This window comes from Dendrobium catenatum, unplaced genomic scaffold (genome assembly GCF_001605985.2).
Source record: "Dendrobium catenatum unplaced genomic scaffold, ASM160598v2 fragScaff_scaffold_134, whole genome shotgun sequence".
In the NCBI taxonomy this organism is placed as follows: domain Eukaryota; kingdom Viridiplantae; phylum Streptophyta; class Magnoliopsida; order Asparagales; family Orchidaceae; genus Dendrobium; species Dendrobium catenatum.
In genome coordinates this window covers 109,221-135,400 of record NW_021318596.1, presented here as the reverse complement: position 1 = coordinate 135,400, position 26,180 = coordinate 109,221, and the positions used below count along the sequence as shown (strand labels likewise).

At 36.7% G+C, this 26,180-nt stretch overlaps 1 protein-coding gene across 3 annotated transcripts; it reads left to right on the top strand.

Annotated features, from left to right (window-relative positions):
- On the top strand, positions 1-22,387 carry LOC110108351. 3 transcript variants are annotated; one of them, XR_003702930.1, is made up of 9 exons: positions 1-580; positions 688-834; positions 19,897-20,031; positions 20,112-20,249; positions 20,327-20,482; positions 20,681-20,824; positions 20,910-21,086; positions 21,298-21,471; positions 22,028-22,387. XR_003702930.1 is itself a non-coding variant. In XM_028700473.1 (9 exons), exons 1-9 carry the CDS (start codon positions 370-372, stop codon positions 22,029-22,031), a joined length of 1,218 nt encoding a protein of 405 aa, XP_028556306.1. In that variant the 5' UTR covers positions 3-369; the 3' UTR covers positions 22,032-22,387. The 3 variants fall into 3 exon arrangements, 2 of the variants coding, with proteins under 2 accessions (XP_028556306.1, XP_020694621.1); XM_028700473.1 differs by having other exon boundaries at positions 3-580; positions 20,681-20,773; positions 21,315-21,471; XM_020838962.2 differs by having other exon boundaries at positions 6-580; positions 21,315-21,471.
- Positions 22,388-26,180: the final 3,793 nt, after the last annotated feature.

The window sequence follows — 26,180 nt, the reverse complement described above, 5'->3', positions numbered from 1 at the left end:
CTTCCCGAGCTTCACCACGCAATCTGCTATCTTTGTATTTGTAGACTTACTTTTTTTCGCTTTTTCATTTTCTCCTTCTTCGGCTCCGTGTTTCTCTCTCTTCCCTGCTCGCCTCGGTGCGATCATCTCCAAAGACCAATTCTTTCAAGTTACAACGTCTTCATCTTCGTCTTCAGCTTCTTGTTAGTTGACTTACAGAGATTTCTCAATTTCTAGGCGCTGTCGCTCTTTCATAGATTCCAAGCTGACGACATAGTCTTCTCTGAAGTTCCTTTATTCGCGGTTGTTCGGCGACTTCTTTGGCGCCTACCCGTTCCCATTTTGTCTTTCATAGGGTGGATACAGAGAAGGAAGTTTTTGAGGGTTTGGATGGAGAAAGGTCAAAGCTTCGGCTCCGCTGACGAGTTACAGGAGAGGAGGAAGAAGAAGGGAGCGCTCCCCCTTGCGGTCTTCCTTTCTTTCAATGACAGAGATGTGAATCCCCAATGCCCCAACGCACGCAATCCCTACCATAAATGCGGCTGGCACTGCCTCGATAAAATTCCAGGCGGGAACATGCTATTGGATTTAGAAAGATCAGGTGTTTACATACTCTTTCTCTACTGATGCCTTCTCTGTGTGCTTGACTTCTGGTTCGTTTGATTCTTGTCTGGGTTTTAATGCTTTATTGTTTCTTTGATTTGATAGGGGGGAGCAGTTCGGAGTGGGAAAAGATGTCGGAGAAAAAGGTTTTGAATCCCAGTTGCCCCAACGCTTCCAATCCCTACCACAAGTGCGCTGATTACTGCTTTGCGAAAATTACGGAGAAGCCTCAGGACGCGGTTAAAGAGCCAGGTTCAATTCCTTTATCTTTCTGCTTCTCTCCTTGGAGTTCGCCTCATATATGACACCGCCAGCAGCTAAAATCTCATGTTTCTGCTTGGTGACAAATATTGATTAAGGAATTACAAATTGAATATTATAGATTCTGGTTGCAGTTTTGAATTAAAACTGATATTAGATGATTTCAGGTTAGATTCCCGGAAGCCTCATGGATCATAATTCAGAACAAATCCGCAACATTTTACCACTAAAATATTTGATAATTAGTGTTTGTTTGGTTGTCATACTTTAGAATGGTAGGTGTCTGGATCATGTTTTCCAGTTTCACTTGAATTTGATCTTAATTTAGTTGTTTATTTTGCTTAGCTAGACTATCTCATTGAACAATTGAAATCTTAGGAAGCATTCTAAGTAACATCAGAAGGCTCCTTCTTTGGATACTGTATAAAGATTTCAAACTTTCTTCTTAATAGTGGTACTGGTGTGTCCAGTTCAAATCAAGGGTGAGAAGATGGTGCAGAGAAAGGGTTTGCCCCCAATCTCTTTGAAAGCTCTTGATTTTTTTTCCATAAGCATGCCGAATATTGCCTTCGTCGAAATAATACTAGTTATCAAGGTTAGTCAAATGAGTCAACTTCATTCACCTTCAAATTTTTCTGCACTTCTTTTTTGTTCCCTTTAAGGCTCATGCAATGCTGGCCAACTGGATATCTTTTCCATATATTCTTGGAAAAAAAAAAAAGAGATAAGGCAGTCAATTACAATCTCTTATGACCACCAATATAAAGATTACGAGTCTTGATTATTTTCCCCCTAAGTTTAGGCCTGTAGGAGAAATACCAATATATTTTTGCTTAATTTCATTTTGTAATGTAAAGTAATTTTTTTGTTTGTCAAGTTTTGGATTAAAATGTATGTTGGATAGATAAATGGGCCACCTTGCCTTGAGATTTGTGTAAGACCGCCATGCCTTTGGTTGAGTTTATTTTGATCAAAGAGGGTCAAGTTATGTCGACTTTGGGATTCATGTTGGACGGTCTTGCCTTTGATGATGATGGACATATTGATAGAGGCCCTAGGCCTTGTGTATTCAAAAAATTTATGCCTTGGTTCTGCTAAGACCATTTAGGTGGTCCTAGATCAAATTTTCATGAAACAAATTAGATTTAAGATAAAATACTACTAAAAAATTGAGCCTCATTTAAAGATAAATTATTACCCACTGCATCACAAGCATGACCTCCGAGTTTCACTGGACATGCTACGAGAAGCACCCACAGGTTTCGTTGGTTGCGCCACACTAGTCGCAATACGTATTTGAGGGGTTTAATTAATAAACAATTTATACCTACATGTGAAGTGGTCGATGATGAAAATGGGGCTAAGATGCATAGTTTTATTTTCATTCTTTTGTCTCTTTTTAGAGAGAGAAAGAGGGGGAGATAGAAAGAGAGAAAGAGGAAGAAAGAGAGAAAAAGAGAAAGATAAAGAGGAAGGGAGAGAGAATGAGAGAGAGAGAGAGAGAGAGAGAGAGGAGGTTGGCAATGATGATAGATATGGCGCAGGTGATGACTATGTTGACAGAGTTAGCAGTGGCATGGTGAACAATGCTTAGAGATTGGCTTGTGTGCTATGGAAATCGTAAGCCGCATGCGCTGCTTGGGCGTGTGAGGGACACTAGGGTTTGAAATATATGAGAGGAACTGGAGGGGAGACGGAGCATGGGGAGACTAAGGCATATAGTGTGCCTAGGGGAAGAAAGAGAATAGAGAGGGCAAGAGAGGGAAGAGAGTGTGACATGAGAGAGAGAGAGGGCCTAAAGGGAGTGCATGTGAGGGAATGGGGGTCGTGCGCCTGCGTGAGGAGATGAGTGAGGGAGATGATGTGCATGTGAGTACAAAGATATGCGAGGGCAATGATGGAGTTATGGGCTGAGGGAGATTTTTTTTCATTTTCTAACTTAGGTCAATATGCCCCATGATCAGTATTGTGGAGATCTAAATCAAGCTATCAGATTTAAGTTGATCTCTTGGACATTGGTGTTGGAGATGATTCAAATCGGATGATCAAAAATATGATAGAGCCCTGAGATCAACAACAACAACAACATCAAGATGGTGTATTATTATGGACAACTGAGACTAGTCTAGAGCTCTTAATTAATCGGAGCAAATTAGCACCTTAGTGGTATAAATTTTAATGTGATGTCATTCTCATTCAATGCCCTTCACATATATAATGATTGCACTTGAAAATGATTTCATTACTTTACAATGTGATTAAGTGAACAAATTTAGTTTTATGCTGTCATATAGTTTAATTAATGATTGGTGTTGAGTTTACAAGACAATTTACTTAACTTCTCAAAAGCATTTGGAATTAGAGTTTTGAAATCATCTACTGCACAACCATCTTGATTAAATAAATTCTCATATCATGATGATTGTTAATTTTTTAGTGGCTAGTTAATGCAAAACGTATGTGCATGGTTGCAGTGCATCTTCCTTGTAAAGAAATTTCTTTTCATTTAAGATCTCTTGAGTAGTAATTCACGTTATGCTATATAGCATTTAACAGTTTATACTCTCATAATGAAATTTATGGTTAATTTATTTTAATTAAGATGGAGCTAACTACCTTGGATATCATCATACACTTGATTAATGTTTTTGTGATTAAGGACTTAGGATTAGGCTAAGATTCCCCTCCCAATAGAATGGGGAGTAGACTGAATCATTGGCCATTGATTGGTCTGATGTAACCTATTGACCCAAGTTTTTAATCCAAATTTGACCAGGTAATAATTAAAAAAAGATCTTTTACTTTCTTACACATTTATAAATATAAATAAACTCCCTTAAATATTAAAGAAAATGAATTTGTATGTAATACATATGTTATATCTGACATAATTATCAGCATGTAACTTTTTTAGTTAGGCTAACTCAGCAAGCAATAAGTGAATCGCTTATTGATCTTGCCAACCGAGCATGAAGTTCTAGGATGATCGTAGGTGCTATTATTGTGCTTACTCGTACTGTACGTGTCTTGCAATAATATAAATTCTCATATGCCATTTATGGGAATAGTCATTTATCATTTCACCAGCAGCTTTGATCAACTGTATTATCATGCCGAGAGGAGTGTGTTGTTGCACTTAGATACTTAGAGCACAATAATTTGGCAAACATGAAACGGTGCAATGATAAGCTCATTAATAGTTAAATCCAACATCTCCCTCCCTCCCTCCCTTCACTCCCCTAATCAAAGGGTAAATTTATTAGTGATTAATGAATAATTAGTTAAAAGATTACTAATTTTAAAATTTTTGTGTTTGATTGGAAGAAAAACAAATGCATTGTAAAATTTCAATGTATTTGGAATTTGCCTTGCTCAATATGGGTGAATTCAAAATGTACGACTTGTATGAAGCATGACTCTCCATCGGCTGTTGTTTTCCATTGCTGGTTGTTGCCCATCATCGCCCGATGTTAACTTTTGTTTATTGCCCATAACATAACTACAACAATCACCATTGCCCATTGCTGCCCAGCCGCCTCTACCAGCATTGGCCACTAGCCTACCCTTGTTGTTTATTGCCACCAGTCGACAACCCCACCACTATCGCCATCGAGTTTTACATTAAATTAAGTTTAGTTCAAACCAAGCCTGTCAAATCAATTCTATCTACTTATCTTATTGATGTATCTTCTATCATCATTTTACATGCTCCCATATCCCAGCCATGCAAATTTGTTTTCTTAACCTTATATTTAATAGATTTTAATCCTATCATCTGTTTGAAATTATTATTTCACTTCAAATTTCTCTCTCTTATCCATCTTAACATTCTTTTGTCCACTTCTATAGTTTATTATGTGCTTGTTTGTAAAGTTATTCACTAATGCAATTTTCATATCTTTATTTATTCAAAGTTAGTGGCCTAATCAAGAATCCTCTTACCTAATAAGTGTTTTGATGAATTGTCTGTATACTGGCCTAATTTTTAATTTATTACTAACTAAAGTTTTAAGTACCAATCAGGTGTTAAGTGCCATAAATAAGCACTTGATCCAGATGTGCTTGGTTTTCTTTTATTTTTTATTTTTTTTTAAATTTTTTTTTAGATGTGCTTGGTTTTATACGAACAAATTAAGTCCAATTAAATTTTGAGCTTCTATTATTCTGTATTGATGAAGTAATCTAATCTGACTTGACAATGGAATAGACTTCAGGTGTTCACTAGTTAGGTGTCACTTAACTTGCCCATCCAGGTCTTGAATGCCATCAACTCAACTAGGCATGTAGTAAGATATGCTTTTAACTGGCTTTAGGCTACTAAGGTGTTTGTTATGATTACTTGAGAAGAAAATAAATGAAAAAACCATTTATGCGAGGCCTAAGTTCTCTGCTTATGTTTTGAAGAGTCCAATATTTTGGTACTCCCATAATGTAGAAAGTACATGAAACTAATCCATTTCATCATTTTTAGATCGGATTTGGCGAGTCTCTAGCTTTATTCTTGCTTGAATTAAAATTTGTGTGAATAACATTACTTTTCAACCAACCATTGTTCTCCAACTTCTCATGTGCATTATACCAACTTCTCAGGAGAAATAACAGGTAAGAAGAGACAAGATTTTTCTTTCATAGTTTATTATGTAAATCATGAATATAAAAAAAAAACATTCTTTCACCTGACGGTTCAAGAGTTTGCTGAGAGAATAATATACAACGTGTTTTATTTTCGATACTTTTTAGAAATACGCTGTTGATTCAATCAAAAGAGTTTCTTGGTGGCTTCATTCATATGCTAGTTAAGTCGGCACAAACTTGACTCCAACTTGATTGTGATAGGCCGGTCCAGCAAGGACCGACAATGGTCTACCATATGCAGAACAAGGGCAGTAATGTAGCCCCCTTTGGGGTGGGGCCCAACAACAATTTAAGAAGTAATTAAGAGTGATTAGGAGGGAAAATTCAAATTAGAAGGGTTGTTTGGGTGTTTTACTCAATTAATTGTATGCTTATGTAGGATTTGGTGGCTAGGGTTAGCTTTATCTTGATATTTTGTTGAAATTTCCTGCTTCTTAGTTTTTCGTTTGGGCTCTAGCGGCATCTAGAGATTTGAGAGAGCCGAATCTTCCTCTCCAATAGAAGATCCTGTAAAACCCGAAATCGGCAATCGTAAGCGTTGCATGCATTTCGATGTGCCGCGATGAAATTTAAGTAGATTTTCAAAATCATCGGATTTCGACGAAAATAATTTTATAAAATTGTACATAAAATTTCAAGCAAATCAGTATAAAAGACTTATAGAAAATATCGCTTAGTTTGGAAGTTAAAATCATAAAAGTTTTTTAAAATCAAAATTTACTTAATAACCCATGGAAATCATAAGAGAATGAGAGCATGTAAGGGCATTTATGTACTTTGGATTTTTCATAACCACCCATGCTATGAGGGACCGAAAGCTTCATTCGATTCCTTCGGCCGAACAGAGGAGGCAGAACAAGTGGGGCGGCGGGAGGCTTCGTGGGTGGCTCCGGCGGCAGTTTCTGACGGCTGAACTTCAGGGAAAGTGAAGAGGGAGACAAGGAAAGACTAAGGTATGTTTTAGATTTAACATTCCTCCATTTCTCTCAAAGATTTTCTAAAGAGAAAATTCTAAGGTTTTGCAAAAACTTATAATTTCTTTGGAAAATTAATAGGGAATGTTAGGAGAAATATTTAAACCGTAAAAATAAAGTTTTTCCCAATTTTTTGTGAGTTTGGAAAATTAGGGTTTACCAATTTTTGGATTTCAAGAAAAATTCCTTTATGATTATTTTTTCTAATAATATTAGGGAGGTCTTAATGGTGGAAATTAAGTTATTTCGCAAAAAAATTATTTTTATAAAATTAGTTTAATTAAAATAATCCGAAAATTTCATAACCTAATTATTAATTAGGTTTAGGAGGAAGTTCAACATGGTTATTAGATGAAATATGTGAATTTAGGATTTTCGAAAAATTTCAGTTTTTATAAATCTGAAAATTTAATTTAATGTTCCTAAAATGCTAAAATAATGATTAGGGAAAATTTAAAATTTTTTAAATAAATGAATTAAGGTTATATAGAATTTTCATAGATTTTGGAAGTGGAAGAGAAAAAACATCAAGGATTTAAGCTAGTATCCTCGTACGTCTGGTATTTTCTTAAGGTAGGTACTTGTATTCTATGATGCACCGACATGGACACGACGACACGGACACGACGTCACGGACACAGGACATGACAATTTTTAAAAATCTAGGACACCGGTGTGGCGTGGACACGGCATAATAGTTTTTTAATATAATATATAATAATTTTTAAAAATATAGGTTACGAATACGGCGTGGACAGATGGCTCTTTTGAACCTTCACCTAATCCATCCCCGCTAGCAGCATAGCTCATTTTGCTAACAAAACCAATCATACATATGAATACATCAAATTAAATTGATATGAAGTGAAATCAAAATATCCCAATAATAAGATAACATGAATACAACAATAATAAGATAGCAGCATAGCTCATTTTGCTAACAAACCAATCATACATATAAATACATCAAATTAAATTGATATGAAGTGAAATCAAAATATCCCAATAATAAGATAACATGAATACAACAATATACCGATTTGCCGGGGGTCCTAGGGGGCGCTGCCCCCTGGCGGGGTTCGACCTATAGTTTTGAAGTTATGCTTGTTTTTTTAAAGTTCTGCTTGTTTTTTTGAAGTTCTGCTTATTTTTAAAGTTCGTAAGTTGTTTGTATGGGAAGATACCGAGTAGTACCGAGCATGTACCTAGCAGTACCGAGTATGTACCTAACAGTACCGAGCATGACCTAGCAGTACTGAGCGGTACTGAGCATGTACCAAGCGGTACCGAGCATGTACCAAGCGGTACCGAGCATATATTGAGCAGTAACGAGCATGTACTAAGCGGTACCGAGCATGTACTGAGCGGTACCGAGCATATATTGAGCAGTACCGAGCATGTACTGAGCGGTACTGAGCATGTACTGAGCGGTATCGAGCATGTACCTAGCGATACCGAGTATGTACCTAGCAATACCTCATTTAATAATCGAACACGCGTGTCCGATTTTAATTTTAATTTTTTAAATTGCAACACTCCAATGCCATGTCGGACATGTGTACATGCCGTGTCTGACGCGTGTCCATGTCCGACACGTGTCCGACACTGCATACCCTCTTTAAGTGTCGTGTCGGTGCATCATAGCTTGTATTTAAATTAAGTTCATATTCCTAAGCTTTTAAATGTTATGGTTATGAATGAATTTCATATGTTCATGTTTATGAATTTTCCTATTTACTTTAGTTTCACATGTTATATTTATATTCATGTTTTTGTGTTTATTGCTAAGGAAAAGTTAAAACTTGTACCCATATTTTTATTAATATAAATTAAAATAAGGAAGTATGTCTTTTACTCAATTTAAGTCTAAATGTAAATTGAGCATGAAATAATATTAGACAAAGGGCATAAGGCATATGATTGTATGAGTGATTTCATATTCTTATGGCATGTCTTTTAAATGAAATTTAGGTGGACATGAGAACATTGAGCATAAAACAATTTAAGCAAACATATATGAATTTCTAAATGAATTAATTTCTATGATAATTATTATGATTGAATGTGTAAGATGATCTGTAGTATGGTAAAGGGCTCTTCGGGGCAAAATGGTAAAGGGATCCTCGGAGCAAATTAGTAGGACTCTTCGGAGTAAAAGAATTGTTTGGCTAAATTTGATCGTGTATCTGATCAGTACAAAATACTGGTATTTCTGGGATGGGTGTATAATTATATGATTAAGCATTTTATGCATTTATGCACTTAAGAATAAAAGAAAAGTTATGAATAAAGGAAATGTTTATGAAGAATGGAAAAATAAAAGATACGTCAATAGGTATCCACCTAAGGAAAATCCTACGGGTGACGTCTATTCTAGGCTACGAAGACCTAGGTGCTAAAATTGAGTCCGGGGAAATTGACCTCGAATAATGAGGTCAACAAATATATGTATACCCAAATGTCAAGTATGATTTTTATTTTCACAAATTCTTTTGAATGAAAATTTATGCATAATGTCCTATTTTTTATTGTTTCATGAATTTATGCTAAATACATGTTACCAACTGAGTGTTGGCTCACCCATGTTTGTGGGAATGATTTTCAGGAGGACCTGTTAAGGATTAATGATAGAGAGACCGGTTACTTATCAGCGTAGAGCGGTTCAAGGAAGCAGGTTTTTATGGTTAATAGTTGGATTGTATTAGTTATTGTGTCATGGGCTATTATTGTGTTTCTTTTTATGTGTTAAGACATGTTATGTTTTGATATACTAGAAATGTTTGTATTGGACGTTTAGTGGCTCTTTCTTATGTTGTTAGTGGATGTTTATTTGAGTTGATATTAATGATGAAAAGAATGTATTAAGTTTTTTTTTTGTTACCATATGACCGTCTATTCCTGTCCCGTTAATTCGGGCTTGCCTGACCGGGTCGTGACAGATCCATTATATCTTGTGTCTTTTTTCGTATTTCAAATTGTGTTAATGCTAGGGCATCCCCTAAAAGTGACACACTATATGGCATGAATACAATGACAAGTGGGCAATGGCCACTGCACCCAGGTGCAGTGTTGAATAGGTAAGGGTTCTCACATCAAGGACGAATATGGGCGAAAAAGCTAGTTCATGAAACTAAAATTAGGATAGAAACTTGGAATATAGGTTCCCTAACATGAAAACATGAAAATTAATGGAATTAATAAATATTATGATTCATTGGAAGACAAATATTTTGTGCATTCAGGAAATTAAATGGGTTGGAAAGAATGCTAGGGAGATTGATAGTTTAAGATTTAAATTATGATATTCTGGTTGGAGTCGTATTAGAAATGTTGTAGGTGTGATTATAAATAAGAGTTTGAAGGATAATGTTATAAAAATTATCATAATTGGAGATAGAATTATAACTTTAAATATTGTTAATATTATAAATACTTATGCTCCTCAAGTTGGTTTCGATATTAGTTCAAAATTAAAATTTTGGCATGACTTAGAATAATTAATACGAAAGATATGTCTTAAAGAAAGAGTTTTTATTGGAGTAGATTTAAATGAATATGTTAGTAGAGAGGTAGATGATTTAAAAAGTATTCATGGTGGCTATGGATTTGGAATAACAAATGAAGATGGTAAAAATCATATTAATTTTTTTTTAGTTTATGATTTTTTAATTGTTAATACCTTATTTAAGAAAAGAGATGAGCATCTCATCAGTTATAAAAATGGATGTAGTAAAACTCAGATTGATTATTTTCTTATTAAAAAATTAGATCGTTTAGAATGTTGCAAAGGATGTACTTTGTGATTCAAAATGAAAAGCTCTTATTAATAAAAATAATTGGTTGTGGAATCAAAATGTGCAAGAAAATATAAAAAATAAGAAGCTTTGAATTTTTATCAGCGTATTAGTAAACCGAAGTTAGAGAGGCTTTAAAGAAAATGAAGTGTGAAAAAACTAGTGGACTTGATGATATTCCAATAGAGTTATGGAAATGCTTTGGAGATGAAAGAATTTTTTGTCTTACTAAACCTTTTAACATTATTTTGAAGGCTAAAAAGATGCCAGATGAGTGGAAAATGAGTTTGTTAATTCTTATTTTTAAGAATAAAGGTGATGCACAAGATTGTTCGAATTATAGAGGAATTAAGTAAATGTGTCATACTTTAAAACTATGGGAGCCAGTTATGGAGCGTAGGTTGCGGCGTGAGAGGTTTGTTATGGACGCTATACATTTATTGAGAGGTTTGCTGGAGAAATATAGAGAGAATAAGGAGGATTTACATATAATATTTATTGATTTAGAGAAAGTATATGATAAAGTTCCATGAGAAGTGCTATGTAGAGTTCCCGAAAAGGAGTTAAGAACGCTTATATTCAAATCATTAAAGATATATATGCAGGAGCTATTACTTGTGTTTAACACAAAGTGGTTTGACCAAGTATTTTCCTATTTTGGTTGGATTTCATTAAGGATCAGCCTTAAGCCCATAACTTTTTGCTTTACTCATAGATGTTCTCACCAGACATTTGCAAGAGGATGTACCTTGGTGTATTCTTTTTGCTGATGATATTCTTCTTGTTGATAATACTAGAGAGAGAGTTGAAGATAAACTTGAATTATGGAGGTCAACTTTATAGTCTACAGGTTTTCACTTGAGTAGATCTAAAACTGAATATATGGAATTAATTTTAATAGTAATAGACCTAATGAGGGGATTGTGACTTTGAGTGATCAAGTCATTAATAAGAGTACACATTTTAAATAGCTTGTATCTATTGTTCAGAGTGAATGGTGAAATAGATGGGGATATTATCAGCAGAATTCAAGTTGGATGGTTGAAGTGGAGGAATGCATCGACCATCGGGCTTATTAAGTGATAGAAAAATCCCCCCCTCAAATTTAAGGAAAAATTTTATAAGATGGTATTGAGACCTGCAATGCTTTATGGTGTCGAATGTTGGCCATTAAAAGAGAAGCATAATACTAAGGTAAGTGTTGCAGAGATGAGATTTCTCAGGTGGATGAGTGGTTTTACCCTTAAAGATAAGATACGAAATGAGCATATACATGAAAAAGTTGGAGTAGCTCCAGTGGAAGATAAGATTAGAGAGAGTCACCTTAGATGGTTTGGTCAAATAAAACGGCAGCCTTCCGATGACCCAATTAGGAAAGTAGAGGTATTAGATTTGACTTATGTTAAGAAAGGTATGGGTAGACCTATAAAGACTTGGTTATAAAATATTAGAAATAACATTTATTTATTATATTTAGATGATAATTTAACTCTCAAGAAGACACAATGGAGAAAAATGATTCATGTAGCCGACCCCACGTAGTGGGACAAAGGCTTGATGTTGTTGTTGTTGTGTCTTTTTCCGTATTTCATCAATCTAAAGGCTTTTAAGTGTTATGCCAACTATCTTAGATTCTATATTGCTGAGATTTCAATTTCAGCAAACAATATATGTACTTGTTTCATATCATATTGGCATAAGAGCATATAATTGGGTACATATGGAGATAAGAAAGGTGAAAATATTGGAAGGGAAAATAGGCCAATTAAAATCAGATTTTGCGGAGAAGATTTCAGATTTTGAAAAATAATTTGCTTCCGTTCATTAAATGATTGATGGAAAGTTTATCGGCATGGAAGAAATGCTGAACAAGTTGCTTGAAGTTAATCCCAAAACAATGACATTTGAGATTAGGGAAGCCACTGGTGGCCAAGGAAGTGGAGGAAATCCGAATTCAATTAGGGGAGGGGAAAATCAAGAGGTGGAGATTTTGGAAGGAGAAGATGAGATTCTTCCTCTAGAGCCTATTTCTAATGAGGAGATGAGTAGTGGGTATGAGCGAAGGAGTGCTGATTTTGCAAGAAGATGGGTGGATTATGAGCGTAGGGGGGCTGATTTTGAAAGGAGGAGAGATTTTGAAGAAGGATTTTGGTATGAGCACAGAAGGGAGGATCGGGACATCTATGGAGCATCTCCCCTTCGTGGCCTGGGAGGCTATGGATGATTCAGGGGAAACGGAGGTAATCCAAGAGTGAGGAAGCTGAAGATACTCATTTTTGAAGGAGATGATGAACACGGGTGGATTTACAAAGTGGAGAGGTATTTTGTCGTCAACGGCTTGACGAAGGAGGAGAGGCTCATCATAATTGACCCATGTTTGGAAGGGAATGCATTGACTTGGTACTAGTGGAGGGACATGCAACGACCTATATGGAGCTTGAGGGAGTTCAAGGATTACTTGTTGGAACGTTTTCGAACCAGCAAAGGAGAAAACTTCTACGAGCACTTTTTATCACTAACATAGGACGGTTCAATAGTAGAGTACAGTGAGCGGTTAGATTATTTTGCTAGCTGGCAGGACCGGCTTTTTGAAACTATGCTAGAGGGGAATTTCATGAAAGGGCTCAATCTAGAGATCTGGATGATAGTTAAAGTGATGAGACATGTGACTTGGGAGAGGCTATGGAGTTAACCCAATTGGTGGAAGATCAGAAGCACCTGGAGAGGGGGGCTAGAGCCAACAGTTCTGGGGGCTCATTTAGGATGGCCACCATCTTCATAACACCTAGGGGGCCACACCAGTAAGCCTACGGGAAGCTACAAAGGAGAAACTAGTAGGAGGGGGGTTCAGGGGAAATTTCAAGAAGCTCACTGAGGAGCTGCATGAGAAACTGACAAAGGGATTGTGCTTCAGATGTGATGAGAGGTACACGTCACGCCATATGTGTTAGTTAGGATTGAACTCTTCAGGTTCACATCGTCTGTGATGACGAGAAAGCTGAGGGAGGTGATAGTGGGGTAGTGGTGGGAGAGAAAGAGTTGCATCTTGACATGGTTGAAGTCTCCTTAAACTCAGTGGTGGGATTCATCTCGAATCACATCATAAAGGTGAAAGGAGAAATAGCAGACAGAGAGGTGGCGGTGCTGATCGATAGTGGGGCTACCCACAATTTTATTTCTAATCAGGTCTTTAACCAATTATGGGTGAAATTGGTGGACACCGAAGGCTATAGGGCGATGATGGGTATTAGGAAAGGTGGAGATGGGTAGAGGAGTGTGTAGGGGAGTTGTGTTGACTATACATGGGGTCCAGGTGAGGGAGGATTTTCTCCCATTGAAGTTAGGGAACACTGATGTCATCTTGGGGATGAAGTGATTATAGACATAGGGAGATACTACAGTCAATTGGGGAGTGCTGACGATGGAGCTGGTGGTGGAAGGAAGAAGAGTGGTGATCCGGGGAGATGCAGGGTTGTCCAAGGCCATGATGTCTCTCAAAATTATGGTTATGATCATACAAGAGGTGGGAGGAGGATTTATGGTGAATTGTAGAGCTTCGAAGGGATCAAACTGGAGGAAGGGGGCATTACTCTTTCAGCACAACCACTCATACAGCAGTTTAGTGAGGTCTTTTATCTACCTTAAGGCTTACCAATACTGATGGAGTAGGAGCATGCCATCATCCTAAGGGAGGGGTTGTCACCAATTAGTTTTTGACCATACTGTTACCCTTAGATTCTGAAGGACGAGATTGAAAAATTGATATAGGATATGTTGGAGATACGGATCATTAGACTGAGTGTAAGTCATTTTTCTAGCCCAGTCTTGCTGGTCAAGAATAAGGATGGGAACTGGAGATTTTGCGTTGATTATCGGGCTCTGAATAAGGATACTGTGTCGGACAAGTTTCCCATACCAGTGATCGATGAGCTACCGGATGAGCTATATGGAACAGCGATCGATGAGCTACCGGATGAGCTATATGGAACAGCTGTGTTCACCAAGGTGGATCTAAATTCAGGGTACCATTAGATCAGGATGATGGAGGAGGATGTCCCGAAGACTACTTTTAGGACATATGAGGGGGCCGTTCGGACTCACAAACTCCACTGCCACTTTTCAATCGCTCATGAATAGAATGTTCAAACCATATCTTTTGAAGTTTGTAGTGGTTTTATTTGATAACAAATTGGTGTACAAGTCAATAGGGGAGCACATAGAGCATGTGAGAATGGTTTTTGAAGTATTACATGAACATCAACTTCAGGACAACCTGAAGAAGTGTTGTTTTGCACAGGCCAATATGGAATACTTGGGGCAAGTGGTCTCTCCAGAGGGGTAGCTATAGATCAGGCCAAGATTAAGGCCATGTAGAAATGGCCTATAACTAGGAATCTAAGTTAGTTGTGTGACTTCCTAGGTTTGATGTGGTGCTACAAAAGATTTGTGAGAGGATACAATAATATAAACTAACCATTAACTGAGTATCTGAAAAAGGATAGCTTCTTGTGTGGAGAGAAAGCTACCCAAGCCTTTGAGCAATTGAAGAAGGCCATGACCATAGTATCAGTCTTGGCCCTATTGGATTTCATTTAGGTTTTAGTGGTAGAGATCAATGCATCAGGGTATGGATTAGGGCAATGCTCATGCAGAATCATAGGCCCATCGCTTACTTCAGCCAGGTGTTGATAGCTAGAGCTAGGCTGAAGTCAGTCTCTGGGAGGGAGCTGATGGCCATCATGATAGCTATTAAGAAGTGTCGACTTTACTTGTTGGGCAGATATTTCATTGTTAAGACGTACTAGAGGAGCTTGAAGTACCTATTGGAGCAGAGGATGGTGATCAGGAGCATCATAGGTGATTGTCAAAACTTCTAGGCTATGACTTTGAGATCCATTATAGGCTCGAATTGGATAACAAGGCTACTGATGCCTTATTCAGATACACGGGAGAGCTCCAAGAGTTGGTTATGTCAATACCCCTGATGCTGGATTGGTGGGCCATTAGAAAAGAGAGTTTGCATCATGAGTTATTGAGATGGATTAAAGCAGATCTACCTAGGAATGGGAATAGTCACCATGGTTATTCTTTAGAGGGTGAGAGACTACTATACCAGGGAGGTTTGTGATGCCTCGGACCTCCGTCCATATTCCACTGCTGCTACAAGAGTTATATGGGAGCGCAGTTCATTTTGTGAGGACTTTATGATTTGAGTTATGGTTTCCTATAGGCGCAAGCCCCTATATTTAATTACCCCTCCCATTTACGGGAGAGAACTTTCGATAAAGGCTAGTCGTCGATCAAATATGTTATATCCATAGATATGTAGTATCAAGCGTATAGTAGCAGCATGAGCTTTGGATATCTGAAAGGTTGAAAATTGGATGTTTAAAATTAGAAATTTCACCATCTTGTACTTAAAGCGGATGCTGGGGGGATAGATGATGGACCCGATCAAGATCCCATGGTTCCATCATCCCGAGCCATTATGGTCCCTGGTTTACTTAGTCAGAGGAGGTTGTCGACCCAACCTGATAGAAGGATTCTTGTCGGTAGCCATTGGTTGCTTCGTCCAAAGAACCTTGTAGACCTGGGATGAATGTTTGTCTAAGGGGAGATAAATTTGAATCCACCTTAGCTAACATAGGATTTTATGCCCAATCGATTATATCATATTGATTCATATCTAAAGGATTTGATGCCACTAAGGAACGTATTGACTCTGGCCATAGCCGGTATTGCGTGCTGCTATTTGACTGCAAAACCACTCGGTTCATAGGGTCTTAACTGTTTATCATGCGGTGCCATTTGACGGCAAAATTGTCAGTTAGAGGAAACATACCACGTCCTTACTGGCAGGAGATTATTTAAGAATAAATCCTAGTGATATTTTCGATTAGGCATTAGCTCTATGTGAGTTGAAGTAGTTTTAAATTTGTCCACCTCGACAAACTGTTATAGAGAGTGGATGGATTTTACTTTAACTGGTTGGATGGTTGATTTTAATTTTAAATACTTTTTTTGGATTTTCTCGGTTATTTGGGTGGAATTTGAAATATTGAAGTTAACCTCTCCGGTTGATATTTTCATTCAACACGGCCATCATCAGTATGACTTTGAGGTCACTTGAAAATATTTGAATTTTGTAAAAGTTTGAAATTAATTCCTCCGGTTGAGATCTGCATTCAGCATGGCCATCACCGGGGTAATTTTGGGGTCATTTCCATTTGTGTCTTAAACCTTGTCGACCCTATCAACTTGCCTATAGGGGATCAGATTTCGTAGGCTTTATACCTTTGTTGATGAATTTTTTTTTATTAGAGATCTTGAAAGCCTTATATTAAGATATAAAATAGATATTCCGGTCGACAACCTGACCAGGACCTAAGAAAAGCGTGTATGATAGGTGTCCTCGGACACCACGGCCGTAAAATCTTCAATCCCACAACGCCAGAGTGGCATGTATGGGTCTTCAACACCTGTTTTAAAAGAGCACAATTTTCTTTCCCCGCAGGTACAAAGTCGCGTACATGTAGTTAAAATTGTCCCCACCACGCTATAAAAAGCGTGTATAGGGCCTACTCGTCTCGTCATAGGTGTCGCACCGGGTTCCCTTCCCACCTCGCAAGAGAAAAGCGTGTATGAGTGGTTTTCTGGCTCAACACAAATGCCGAGAGCAGGATTTTGGGTTCAAGAGTTGCTTACTTGCCTCGTCATAGGTGTCGTACCGGGTTCCCTCCTATCACGTTAAGAAAAGCGTGTATAGGTGGTTGAACGGTGTGTCACGTGGGTGATGCGATGTAAATGTGTGAACGACGTGCAATCGGGATCATGCGAGGGATGGCTTCGGACATACGAACATGTATGTTTTTTTTTTGTGTCCTGGACACAGGTCAACAAATCTAAGGGGTTTACAGTGATTTTTGTGGTGACTGACTGATTGATCAAGTATGCTAATTCTATTCCCCTACGACCCTCTTACACGTCCCTGAAAATAGCGGTGACATTCATCAGAGAAGTGGTCAGATTGCATGGAATGCCAATGTTTATTGTATCGGATAGAGATAAGTTGTTCCTCAGTCACTTCTAGATGCAGTTATTCAGATTGTAGGGGATAGTGCTGAAGACGAGCACCACCTACTACCCCCAGACTGACGGGCAGACAGAAGTGCATAACAAGAGCTTGGAAACATACCTATGATGTTTTGCTTCCGAGACACCTAGGTTATTGGCTAAGTGGCTGGCATGAGCAGAATACTGGTACAACACCTCTTATCATTCAGCTTCGTAAATGACCTCTTTTTAAGTGTTGTACGTAAGAGAACCATCTCACTAGGTACATTTAGGGCAGAAGAGCATGCAATTTCTTCAATAGAGTAATATTTGGAGGAAAAAGAAAGGGTGTTGGATGAGTTGAAAAGACACTTGTTAAGGGCCTAATAGATCGTAAAGATGTAGGCGGATGAACGTAGGAAGGATATCCAGTTTGAGATAGAAGACATGGTATACTTGAAGCTATGCCCCTATAGACAAAGGATGGTAGCTCACAAGAGAAATGAAAAGCTGGCTTGGAGGCACTTTGGTCCTTTCGAGATAATAGAGAGGATTGGAGTTGTGGCTTATCAATTGAAGTTCGCTTGGTTGCTACTATACACTCGATGTTCCTTGTATCACATTTGAGGAAAACTATTGGAGAACGTGCGGACAGTTATGAATTATCGGGGACACTGACAATAGATCTAGAGATAATGTTGGAATCATTGGAACTGAAAGGTGTATGATAGGGATAGGGTCGATTCAAATAAGTGCTGATAAAGTGGAAAAACCTACTTGACTATGACACAACCTGGTCAAGAAATATATAAAATTATTATTCATATATAAAAATGGCCCTTAAATCACTTAGAACTTTGCATGCCTTCATATCTTTCTACTCTCTAAAAGAGAAACAAAACTCCTAGAACTCTAAACTTATACATGATGATTTATTGTTAGGATTTTCTAATGCAATTAGAATAATGTGATGCATGCAAATCATTGAATGAAAGTTAGGATTTGTTGTTCATAAACCACTAAATAAGTCAAAAAAATTTCCTTAAAGGCTAAACATTAAATACAAGAATTAGAGCTCGAATGATAATGTAATGATTGAATAAATTAGAAGAAATCAATGAAAATTCAAATCATGTGAAATCAGTTAACAAATGTAATTTAATCACCAAAATTAAAATTTTTTTTTGTCAATATGATCAAAATGAAAGGCTCTTGCAAGTCAATAACAATTTATTTAGAATAAATTAGTAAAATGATGGAGTTCAACAACGTTAGAAAGATTTGCCTCAGATTGGTGCAAAGAGATGACTTTCACGAGAATGAGATACCTGCACTTGTACGACATTCAAAGGAATCACACATTTAATTTTCACACACAAATAGGAAGCTGTAAGAAGAAATTTTTACTTAATTAAATATTATAATTTATATACTTTGTGACATTTATTTATACTCCTCATCCTTAAATTAATAGATATGATTGGCAAAAATTAGTACAATTTGATTCTAGTTAACCATAAAGCTCGCACTTAAACCTTATTCTAAATTATAAACCTAGATTAACTACATTGTATATATACCGATTTTTGTACTTGAACCCAAATAACTATAATTAGAACCCAAATAACTATGTAATGATCTAATAAATCTAAAAAAACAACGAGAAATTTGAACCATGCTAAGTTAACAAACAATTGTAATTTAATCACCACAATTAGATATGCCAAATTTGAATAAATTGAAAGCCACTTGTGATCCAGTAACAAATTACTTGGAAGAAATTAATTCAAAATAAGAGTTCACCAAAATAAGAAATCCTGACCTTGTGCCTTTATAAGGAGATAATTTGAATCAGACAACCGCTCTTGTACTACACGTGATAGAAATCACATCCCATTCACGCACTCAAGATTGAAAATTAGAAGTAATTTTTATTGAATCAAAGATCATTATTTACATTCCTCTGAAAATCTATTTATTCACTCCTCATTCTTGTGTTAATCAATATGTTTGACACAAAATCAACCTGATATGTTTTTTGATAACCATCAAGATCCAAAAATCAAGAAGTTAAAACAACTTTGAATATATTTTTACCTGGGAATTAAAAAGCTGATGCCTTTCCATAATAATCTTGTTGCAAGTCAAATAAATAGTGATTTTGGTAACCATGCTGAGAAAGCTTGGGAGAACGATCAAAATTGCAAGTTTCAGGCTTGTTGGCTTCGTTTGGAACAGCTTTTTTACTTGCCATTGAAACTAGAACTTGTGATGGAAGTCCGAAACTGAAGCTGAACCTAAAAAGAAAATTGCGTCTCAAATCTTGGTATGATTTTTAAGGGTCAAATTTGTATTATTGACTTTCATATTGTTTTTTAATGTGTTTCCTTTTAAGACAAGCAACTGATTGTATATTGCCTTATATCAATAATTAGTGTCTTGATAGTTTTTTTCTTGGAACATTTGAGCCATTAAGGTAAATTCACACAGGCATCACATAGACAAGCTTCGAACTCAAGATCTCTTAATTAGTAATCAAAATTTTCAACCAACATATCAAGATAAGCTGAGTGTACTGATAGTTTATTTGACTGCAGGGAAGGACAAAGGAGTTGTAATAACTGTAGATGAAAGTGCTGTGAATCCAAACTGCAAATATGCATCCAATCCTTACCATAGATGTAGTAAATTTTGTTTTGAGAATAGCCCTGTCGGTGACCTTCGTAAGGGTGGTAAGTTAACGTTAAAAGAGAAAATTTTTACTGTGAATTATAATCATCTCTGTAATTCAATTGAAAAGAAATTGTTGCAGTTCTGAAGCCAAACGAACAAAAACTTGTCCGCGCAGCAGACAGAGTTAATCCTGAGTGTAAATATGCATCAAATCCATATCATGTTTGTTCTGAATACTGCTTACAGAAGGCACCTGAAAGGGTCCAGGCTGGGCAAGGTAGGCCTGATGCTAATTGCTCCTAATTCTCCGCTTCTTAAGTTCTTAGTCATGCTTTAACTTAACGTATTTTTCAGCCATGAATCCAAAAAACCTGAAGGAAAGAAAGAAAATAGTCAACACGACAGAAAGAACAGGCGTGAATCCTAATTGCAGATTTGCATCAAACCCATACCATAAATGTTCTGAATACTGTTTCCAAAATGTCGCACAGAGGGATATATCTGATGGAGGTGAGCTATTTAGGCTTGGTTTGGGACAACTTTTTGTTGCTTCTTAAAGTAGGTTTTTAGTATAAAAAATTTAATTTTTGTATTAAAAATTTGCTTTAAGATGCAACAAAAAAACTGTCCCAAACGAAGCCTTAATCTCGTTACTTTTTTTTTTTTAGTGAGAACACCAGTTTTTCATATTATAATAAATCAATGCAGTGATTAAATCCGAAGGAAAGAAAGCGGTTAATGAAGCAGAGAGAAGAGATAGGAAACCAAAGTGTGAAAAAGCTTCAAACCCGTACCACAAATGTACTGATAACTGCTTTCAAGAGATCTTACTAGACAACCCAGCTGTGGAAGGCATCTCACCTGGCTTTCCCTATTACAAGATTTTTTTTTAGTTCATTCTTATCTCTCTCTAAAGCCATCTTCTCTGTCATTGCAGCTCCAACTAAGGAAAAAAATAGTGGTCAACTAAAAGAAAGAAAGGCAGATCATCGAACGACGACAGAGCCGAGTAGCTTAGACTCTGATGGTATGGAAGCAACTTGCATTAATCATAATCAAACTGATTCCTCAAAAGGAATCACCATTCATATTGGGACTAATGAATCAGAGTCTGGTATTCTTCTAATCTGGCTTGTTCCTTTTTGCATGAATATTAAGGTTGCGCTTGGGACGGCTTTTTTCTTGCTTTCTAAAACAGTTTTTTAGTACAAAAATTTCAAATTATAAAAAATTCTTGAACTTAAAATTTTTATACTAAAATGCTGTTTTAAAAAGCATTATAAAAACTATCCCAAACAAAACCTAAGTTGCATGGTTATTCTCAGTCACATTATTGCTACAGTTTTCGTTAAGGATGAAAAAGAGGCAAGTATGATTGAGCTTTTAGATTCACAGCCCCTGAGAATAGATGCTGCTGAACTGTTTAAAGAATGGGCAAAATATTGCTCCCTAAAGGCCACGGAGGACAATGAAGTCAAGACAGAAAAAACAGCTCAAAGGTTAGCATCTCACTTTGCTTTGCCTCTCTATTTACTGTGTTGTCAGATGTGGCTTCTTTGGCTGTGAGTTCTTAAAATTAATTTAAAAAGATTTCCAAATGACTTCAATTTTCCATTACTGATTTCTGGATTGGTCTATTTTCTGTTATTTTTTTTAATTAAGGCTTCGTTTGGGACAGCTTTTCTATTACTTCTTAAAGCAACTTTTTGTTAAAAAAATTAATTTTTATATTAAAAAGTTGCTTCAAGCAGCAGTAAAAAAGCCATCCCAAAAGAAGTCTAAATCTTCAGTGTTATATAAAATTTGAATTTTTGTTATTGCAAGATCTTGATTCGGATCCAAACATCTCTTTTCCTGCAACTTTTCTAGTGGGGAAAAAATTGTGTTAGGAGCCGTTGATATGATTTTATGCAAAAGATAAGACAATATAGTTGAAGAATATATGCTCAAAATAGATGTTTTAATATCATACTTGCAAGTAACTGTTCAACTCTTTTAAAAAAACACTCAAATTCATATTTTTACAACAGTTACATTGTCTTCTACTTTGTACAGATGATAGTAGGTTGCAAATTGGGTGGCTTCTGGTGCAGTCAGATCCCATTCGTCTCTCTTTTTGTAGGATTTTTTTCTTCTTTACTCTCCTTATACAGGACAGAAGTGACCCTTTAGCTATGTCTTCATTCTTCAGAAAGGAGCAAAGATCTACAAATAAAACTCATGTGGATCAGAATTGTAGAAATGTTTTCGGTCCATATAAAACTGTTCAATATGTTCCCTTCGAGGGTTGCATGTATTATGCTGAACAGAAGAATGGACCTGTGGCTGCTGTTTTATAGCGTGCTTTATGGCTTGTTTTGATTTGTTTGTCTATTTTTTTAAATAAATCTCAGGCTTCTCTTTTTCTGTTTGTTTGTTCTGAGTTATAGCTGTTTATTTATTCTTTTGTTAGAAATTAGTTTTGACTGAATAATATTACTACAATGTTAGAATTTTGTAACACTTCGCTTTTCATGGGCTTATCAATTGACTATTAACTCATGAAATAGTTTGTATTTTCTTGTGAGAATATTGGTAAGTATGTCACATGTCATGGTAGAAGCACAGTATCAGTATTAACATTGAGCAAAGCTAACACTCACCTAAAAAAAACTTTGCAACATGGATTTGTTACAACACAACGCAATTCCATGTTTAGGAGTAGGGCTATCAAAATTGGGTTTCAGGTCGAGTTCGGGTACAATTTGAAACTGACTTGGCACTTCTTGATCTGACCTAAACCCAACCCTTTTTAAAAAATGGGGCGGGTTCTAAGACTCCAACTAGACCCGTCTCGGGTTCGGGTCAACTCGACATGACTCGCTGAGCGTGATAGGGAGAGCAGCAAGGGCTTTTGCGGTGCACTTCTCTTCCCCTGCTTCGGTCACTTGACTCAATAATTTGCCATAAAATTGGGGAAGATTTTTATAGGAAGACAACACTGTCAATAGCCTATGAAGCTGAGACAATAATGAATGTTGTTGTTAAGAAATTTTTCTTAAATATAATTATTTAAAAATAATAGTTAAAATATAATTTATAAAATAATATTTAGGACATATTTGCCTAATTTTTTCAATATTATTTTAATTTGACACATTTTTGCGTGCCTTTGGAGATAGATTTGGTATTATTTTGTCAAAATTTTCATGAAAAAGTATGTGCGTGTGTGTATTATATAAGTATATGTATAATTCTCATTAAATAAAGCTTATTTGTGAATTAAATTTCAACTAATTTTATAATAAAGTTATCATTTAGAAAGCATATAAAATTACTACTCATTATAAAACTTGTCAACAAATTTTTGTGACTGTGGGTTTGTTTGGGACAATTTTCTTATTATTTTTTAAAACAGTTTTCTAGTATAAAAAGTTCTAATTCAAATAATTTTTTTATTAAAATTTTGCTTAGAAAACAGTAAAAAAATATCTAAAATAAAACATTTGTCAATAAGATCTAAAATAAAACATTTGTCAATAAGAAGCAGCTCGGGCTTATAACCATTATTTACTGCTTACAGATTGCTAATATTTGCCAATAAAATTGGGCAAATTATTGGGTCAGGTGACCGGACGCAAAAAATAAGTTCGGATATCCAATAAAAATTTGCCGCGTCACCTGCGCTTTTGACTTGCGCTTTACCTGCACTTTACCTTAGCTTTACTTGCGCTTTAGTTGCGCTTTACCTGCGCTTTAGTTGCGCTTTACATGCGCTTTACCTGCGCTTTACTTGCGCTTTACCTGTGCTTAATTTAAAATAATATTTTATTAATATCCAAATCTATCTCCGCGTCCGATCACCTGACCCAATAATTTGCCATAAAATTGGGGGAGATTTTTATACTTTGTCCCAGAGACACCTCAGCTAATCTTCTCACCATTAAAATCTTTAAAGAAAATTGAATCAAGAAGCTCGATCCAATCCAACAAATCAAAACTAAAATATTTTCAAAATTTGGGTATCAATATTGAATCAGATATGAAAAATTGACTCTTTTTTTTTCAGAAAGAAAAGATTTTATTTCATAAAAAGAGGCAAAAGTATATGATTCACTGAAAAAAGAAGCACATTCGACAAAGTCAAGAAATAAGAACAGCAAATGACAGAGCAGGATGCAAGAGGCAGTCCAGTGGACTCAAGTTTGCAGCTCCACGCAACCACCCCGTAGCCAAGTTCGGACCATATATTGGTGACACTTTGAAAAACAACAGCCAAGGCACTCACCAAGCAATGACTTACCACCAAGGTTGCCAACAAACCATGACAAACAAGGTGAGAAGCGTAAAGCTGCCTCATCATCGTCGAATGCGCACAAAAAATCATAGCAACCGATACGAAAATGGCAAACCAAAAGTTATTTCTTCTTAGCTTTACTTTTACGTTTTTTACCCCCAGCAACAAGAGTGAAATCATCTTCCACATTATCACCCAAGTCATCCTCAACACCCTCACAAGAAGTGGGATAATCCTCCTCCAAATCCAGCCAATCGTTTTGCACCAAAACCGACTTATTTGAGGACCAATTAAGGTGAGCATTTAATTCAACAGTAGACATAACAGTAATAGGAATGTCCACATAATTAACCGATCGATTCGATCCAGACAAGGGCAAACAAGTCACAGCTACAGCAGCAGGACTACCAACTCTCGAAGAAGACTCAGAATCAGCCTCAACATTAACACATGAAAGATCTATAGGAAGCTCATTTCCACTATTATTAACCTCACAATCACGTAAAATTAAGTCAGACACCACCTGTTTAGTAGGTTCAACAGCCATGATAAGAGCCTGGGTATCATCAGCAAAAGACAAAACAACAATGGGACTACCCGAAAACTTAGCCACAGGTAAGGACGGGGAAGGCAAAGGCTCAACAAGAACAGCCAAAGAGTCAAGCGGAGCCACAATAAAACCAAATTCAGACAATTAACATATGGGGAGAGCGGAGCAACAGGACCCCCAACAACAACCCCAACCCCTACATTAACACCAGAAACCGACTGAGTTTGCTCACCAGGTAAAACAACCACAATAGGGTCCCCAGCAGAATCAGAAGAGCAACAATTATAAGAATTAACATTAACCTTATCAACGCGCTTAGGAAACAGGGCACTACAATTCGAATTGGCATGACAAATAGACTTGCAATTACCATAGTAATTTGGGAAAACCTCCATTTCAACTAACTGAACATAACCAAATTTATCCGAGCCAAGCCAGATACTGTCATGATAACGTTTGGTAATGTCAAGCTCCACAAGCACACGTGCCACAGTCGAACGAGAGCCAACTGTAGTAGAAAAGTCGGTTTTGAGGGGTATACCGAACAAAGACCACAGCCCATGGAGAATACGAGGTGAGAAAAAATGAGGGCACAAGTTAGGAAAACCTATCCAAATAGGAATAACAGGGCATTCAATGTTCACATCAAAACAAGGAGACCATCTTGTAAGTTTCATATAGCAGCTAAACACAAAATAGGAACGGTGGGCAAAAACCAGGCAATAGTCTAAATCGTTGCTCAGCTTAATCAAAATATGCTTCGCACTCAGCAATGTACGTAACAGAAGAACTACCATTCAATTTGAGATTGAAAAAAAAATTATGAATTGCGTCAATGGAAGGTTGGCGTTCCGAAAAAAAACCAACTAATGAAAACTCGAATGGTGCCGCCAAAGCGAGCACTTCCTCATCCGAGATCCAAAGAGATGGTAAGCCATGATGAGTGCTAGCTTTAAGATCAGGAAAAGAGGATGAAGGCGATGAAAGTGCTTCGAGAAAATATCACGAAGAGGATTTATTGTCAAGGAAACCAGGATCCTTCACACGATTAAACACCATAATCCCAAAAACCAACAAAAGAGCGCATAGAGAGAATAAAATACTAGAAAAAATGGAGACTAGAGGCCAAACAAGGCGGGGAGGGCCAGCGACCCCCAAAGGGGGAACCCTAGCAGAGCTCGGGGGAACGGACATATGTTGAAGCGATAAGCTTCTATCTTGATTGATCTTGAGATATAAAAAATTGACTTGATCAGCTCGACCTAAAAAATTAGGGTTTAAGTCAACCGGTGTAATGTCAAGGTTTGATTTGGGTTAGCTTAAGTGTTTTAAAAGAAAATTAGGTTTAATTCGGGTTGTGTTGGATTGAAATCATTTCAACC

What these genes read in the sequence shown, in the direction of transcription:
- LOC110108351 (XM_020838962.2), top strand. Translation starts at nt 370, where the DNA reads ATGGAGAAAGGTCAAAGCTTCGGCTCCGCTGACGAGTTACAGGAGAGG. An exon ending in ATTGGATTTAGAAAGATCAG is followed by an intron (nt 581 to 687) that starts GTGTTTACATAC and finishes TTGATTTGATAG; the next exon opens with GGGGGAGCAGTTCGGAGTGG. An exon ending in AGACAACCCAGCTGTGGAAG is followed by an intron (nt 20,825 to 20,909) that starts GCATCTCACCTG and finishes CTGTCATTGCAG; the next exon opens with CTCCAACTAAGGAAAAAAAT.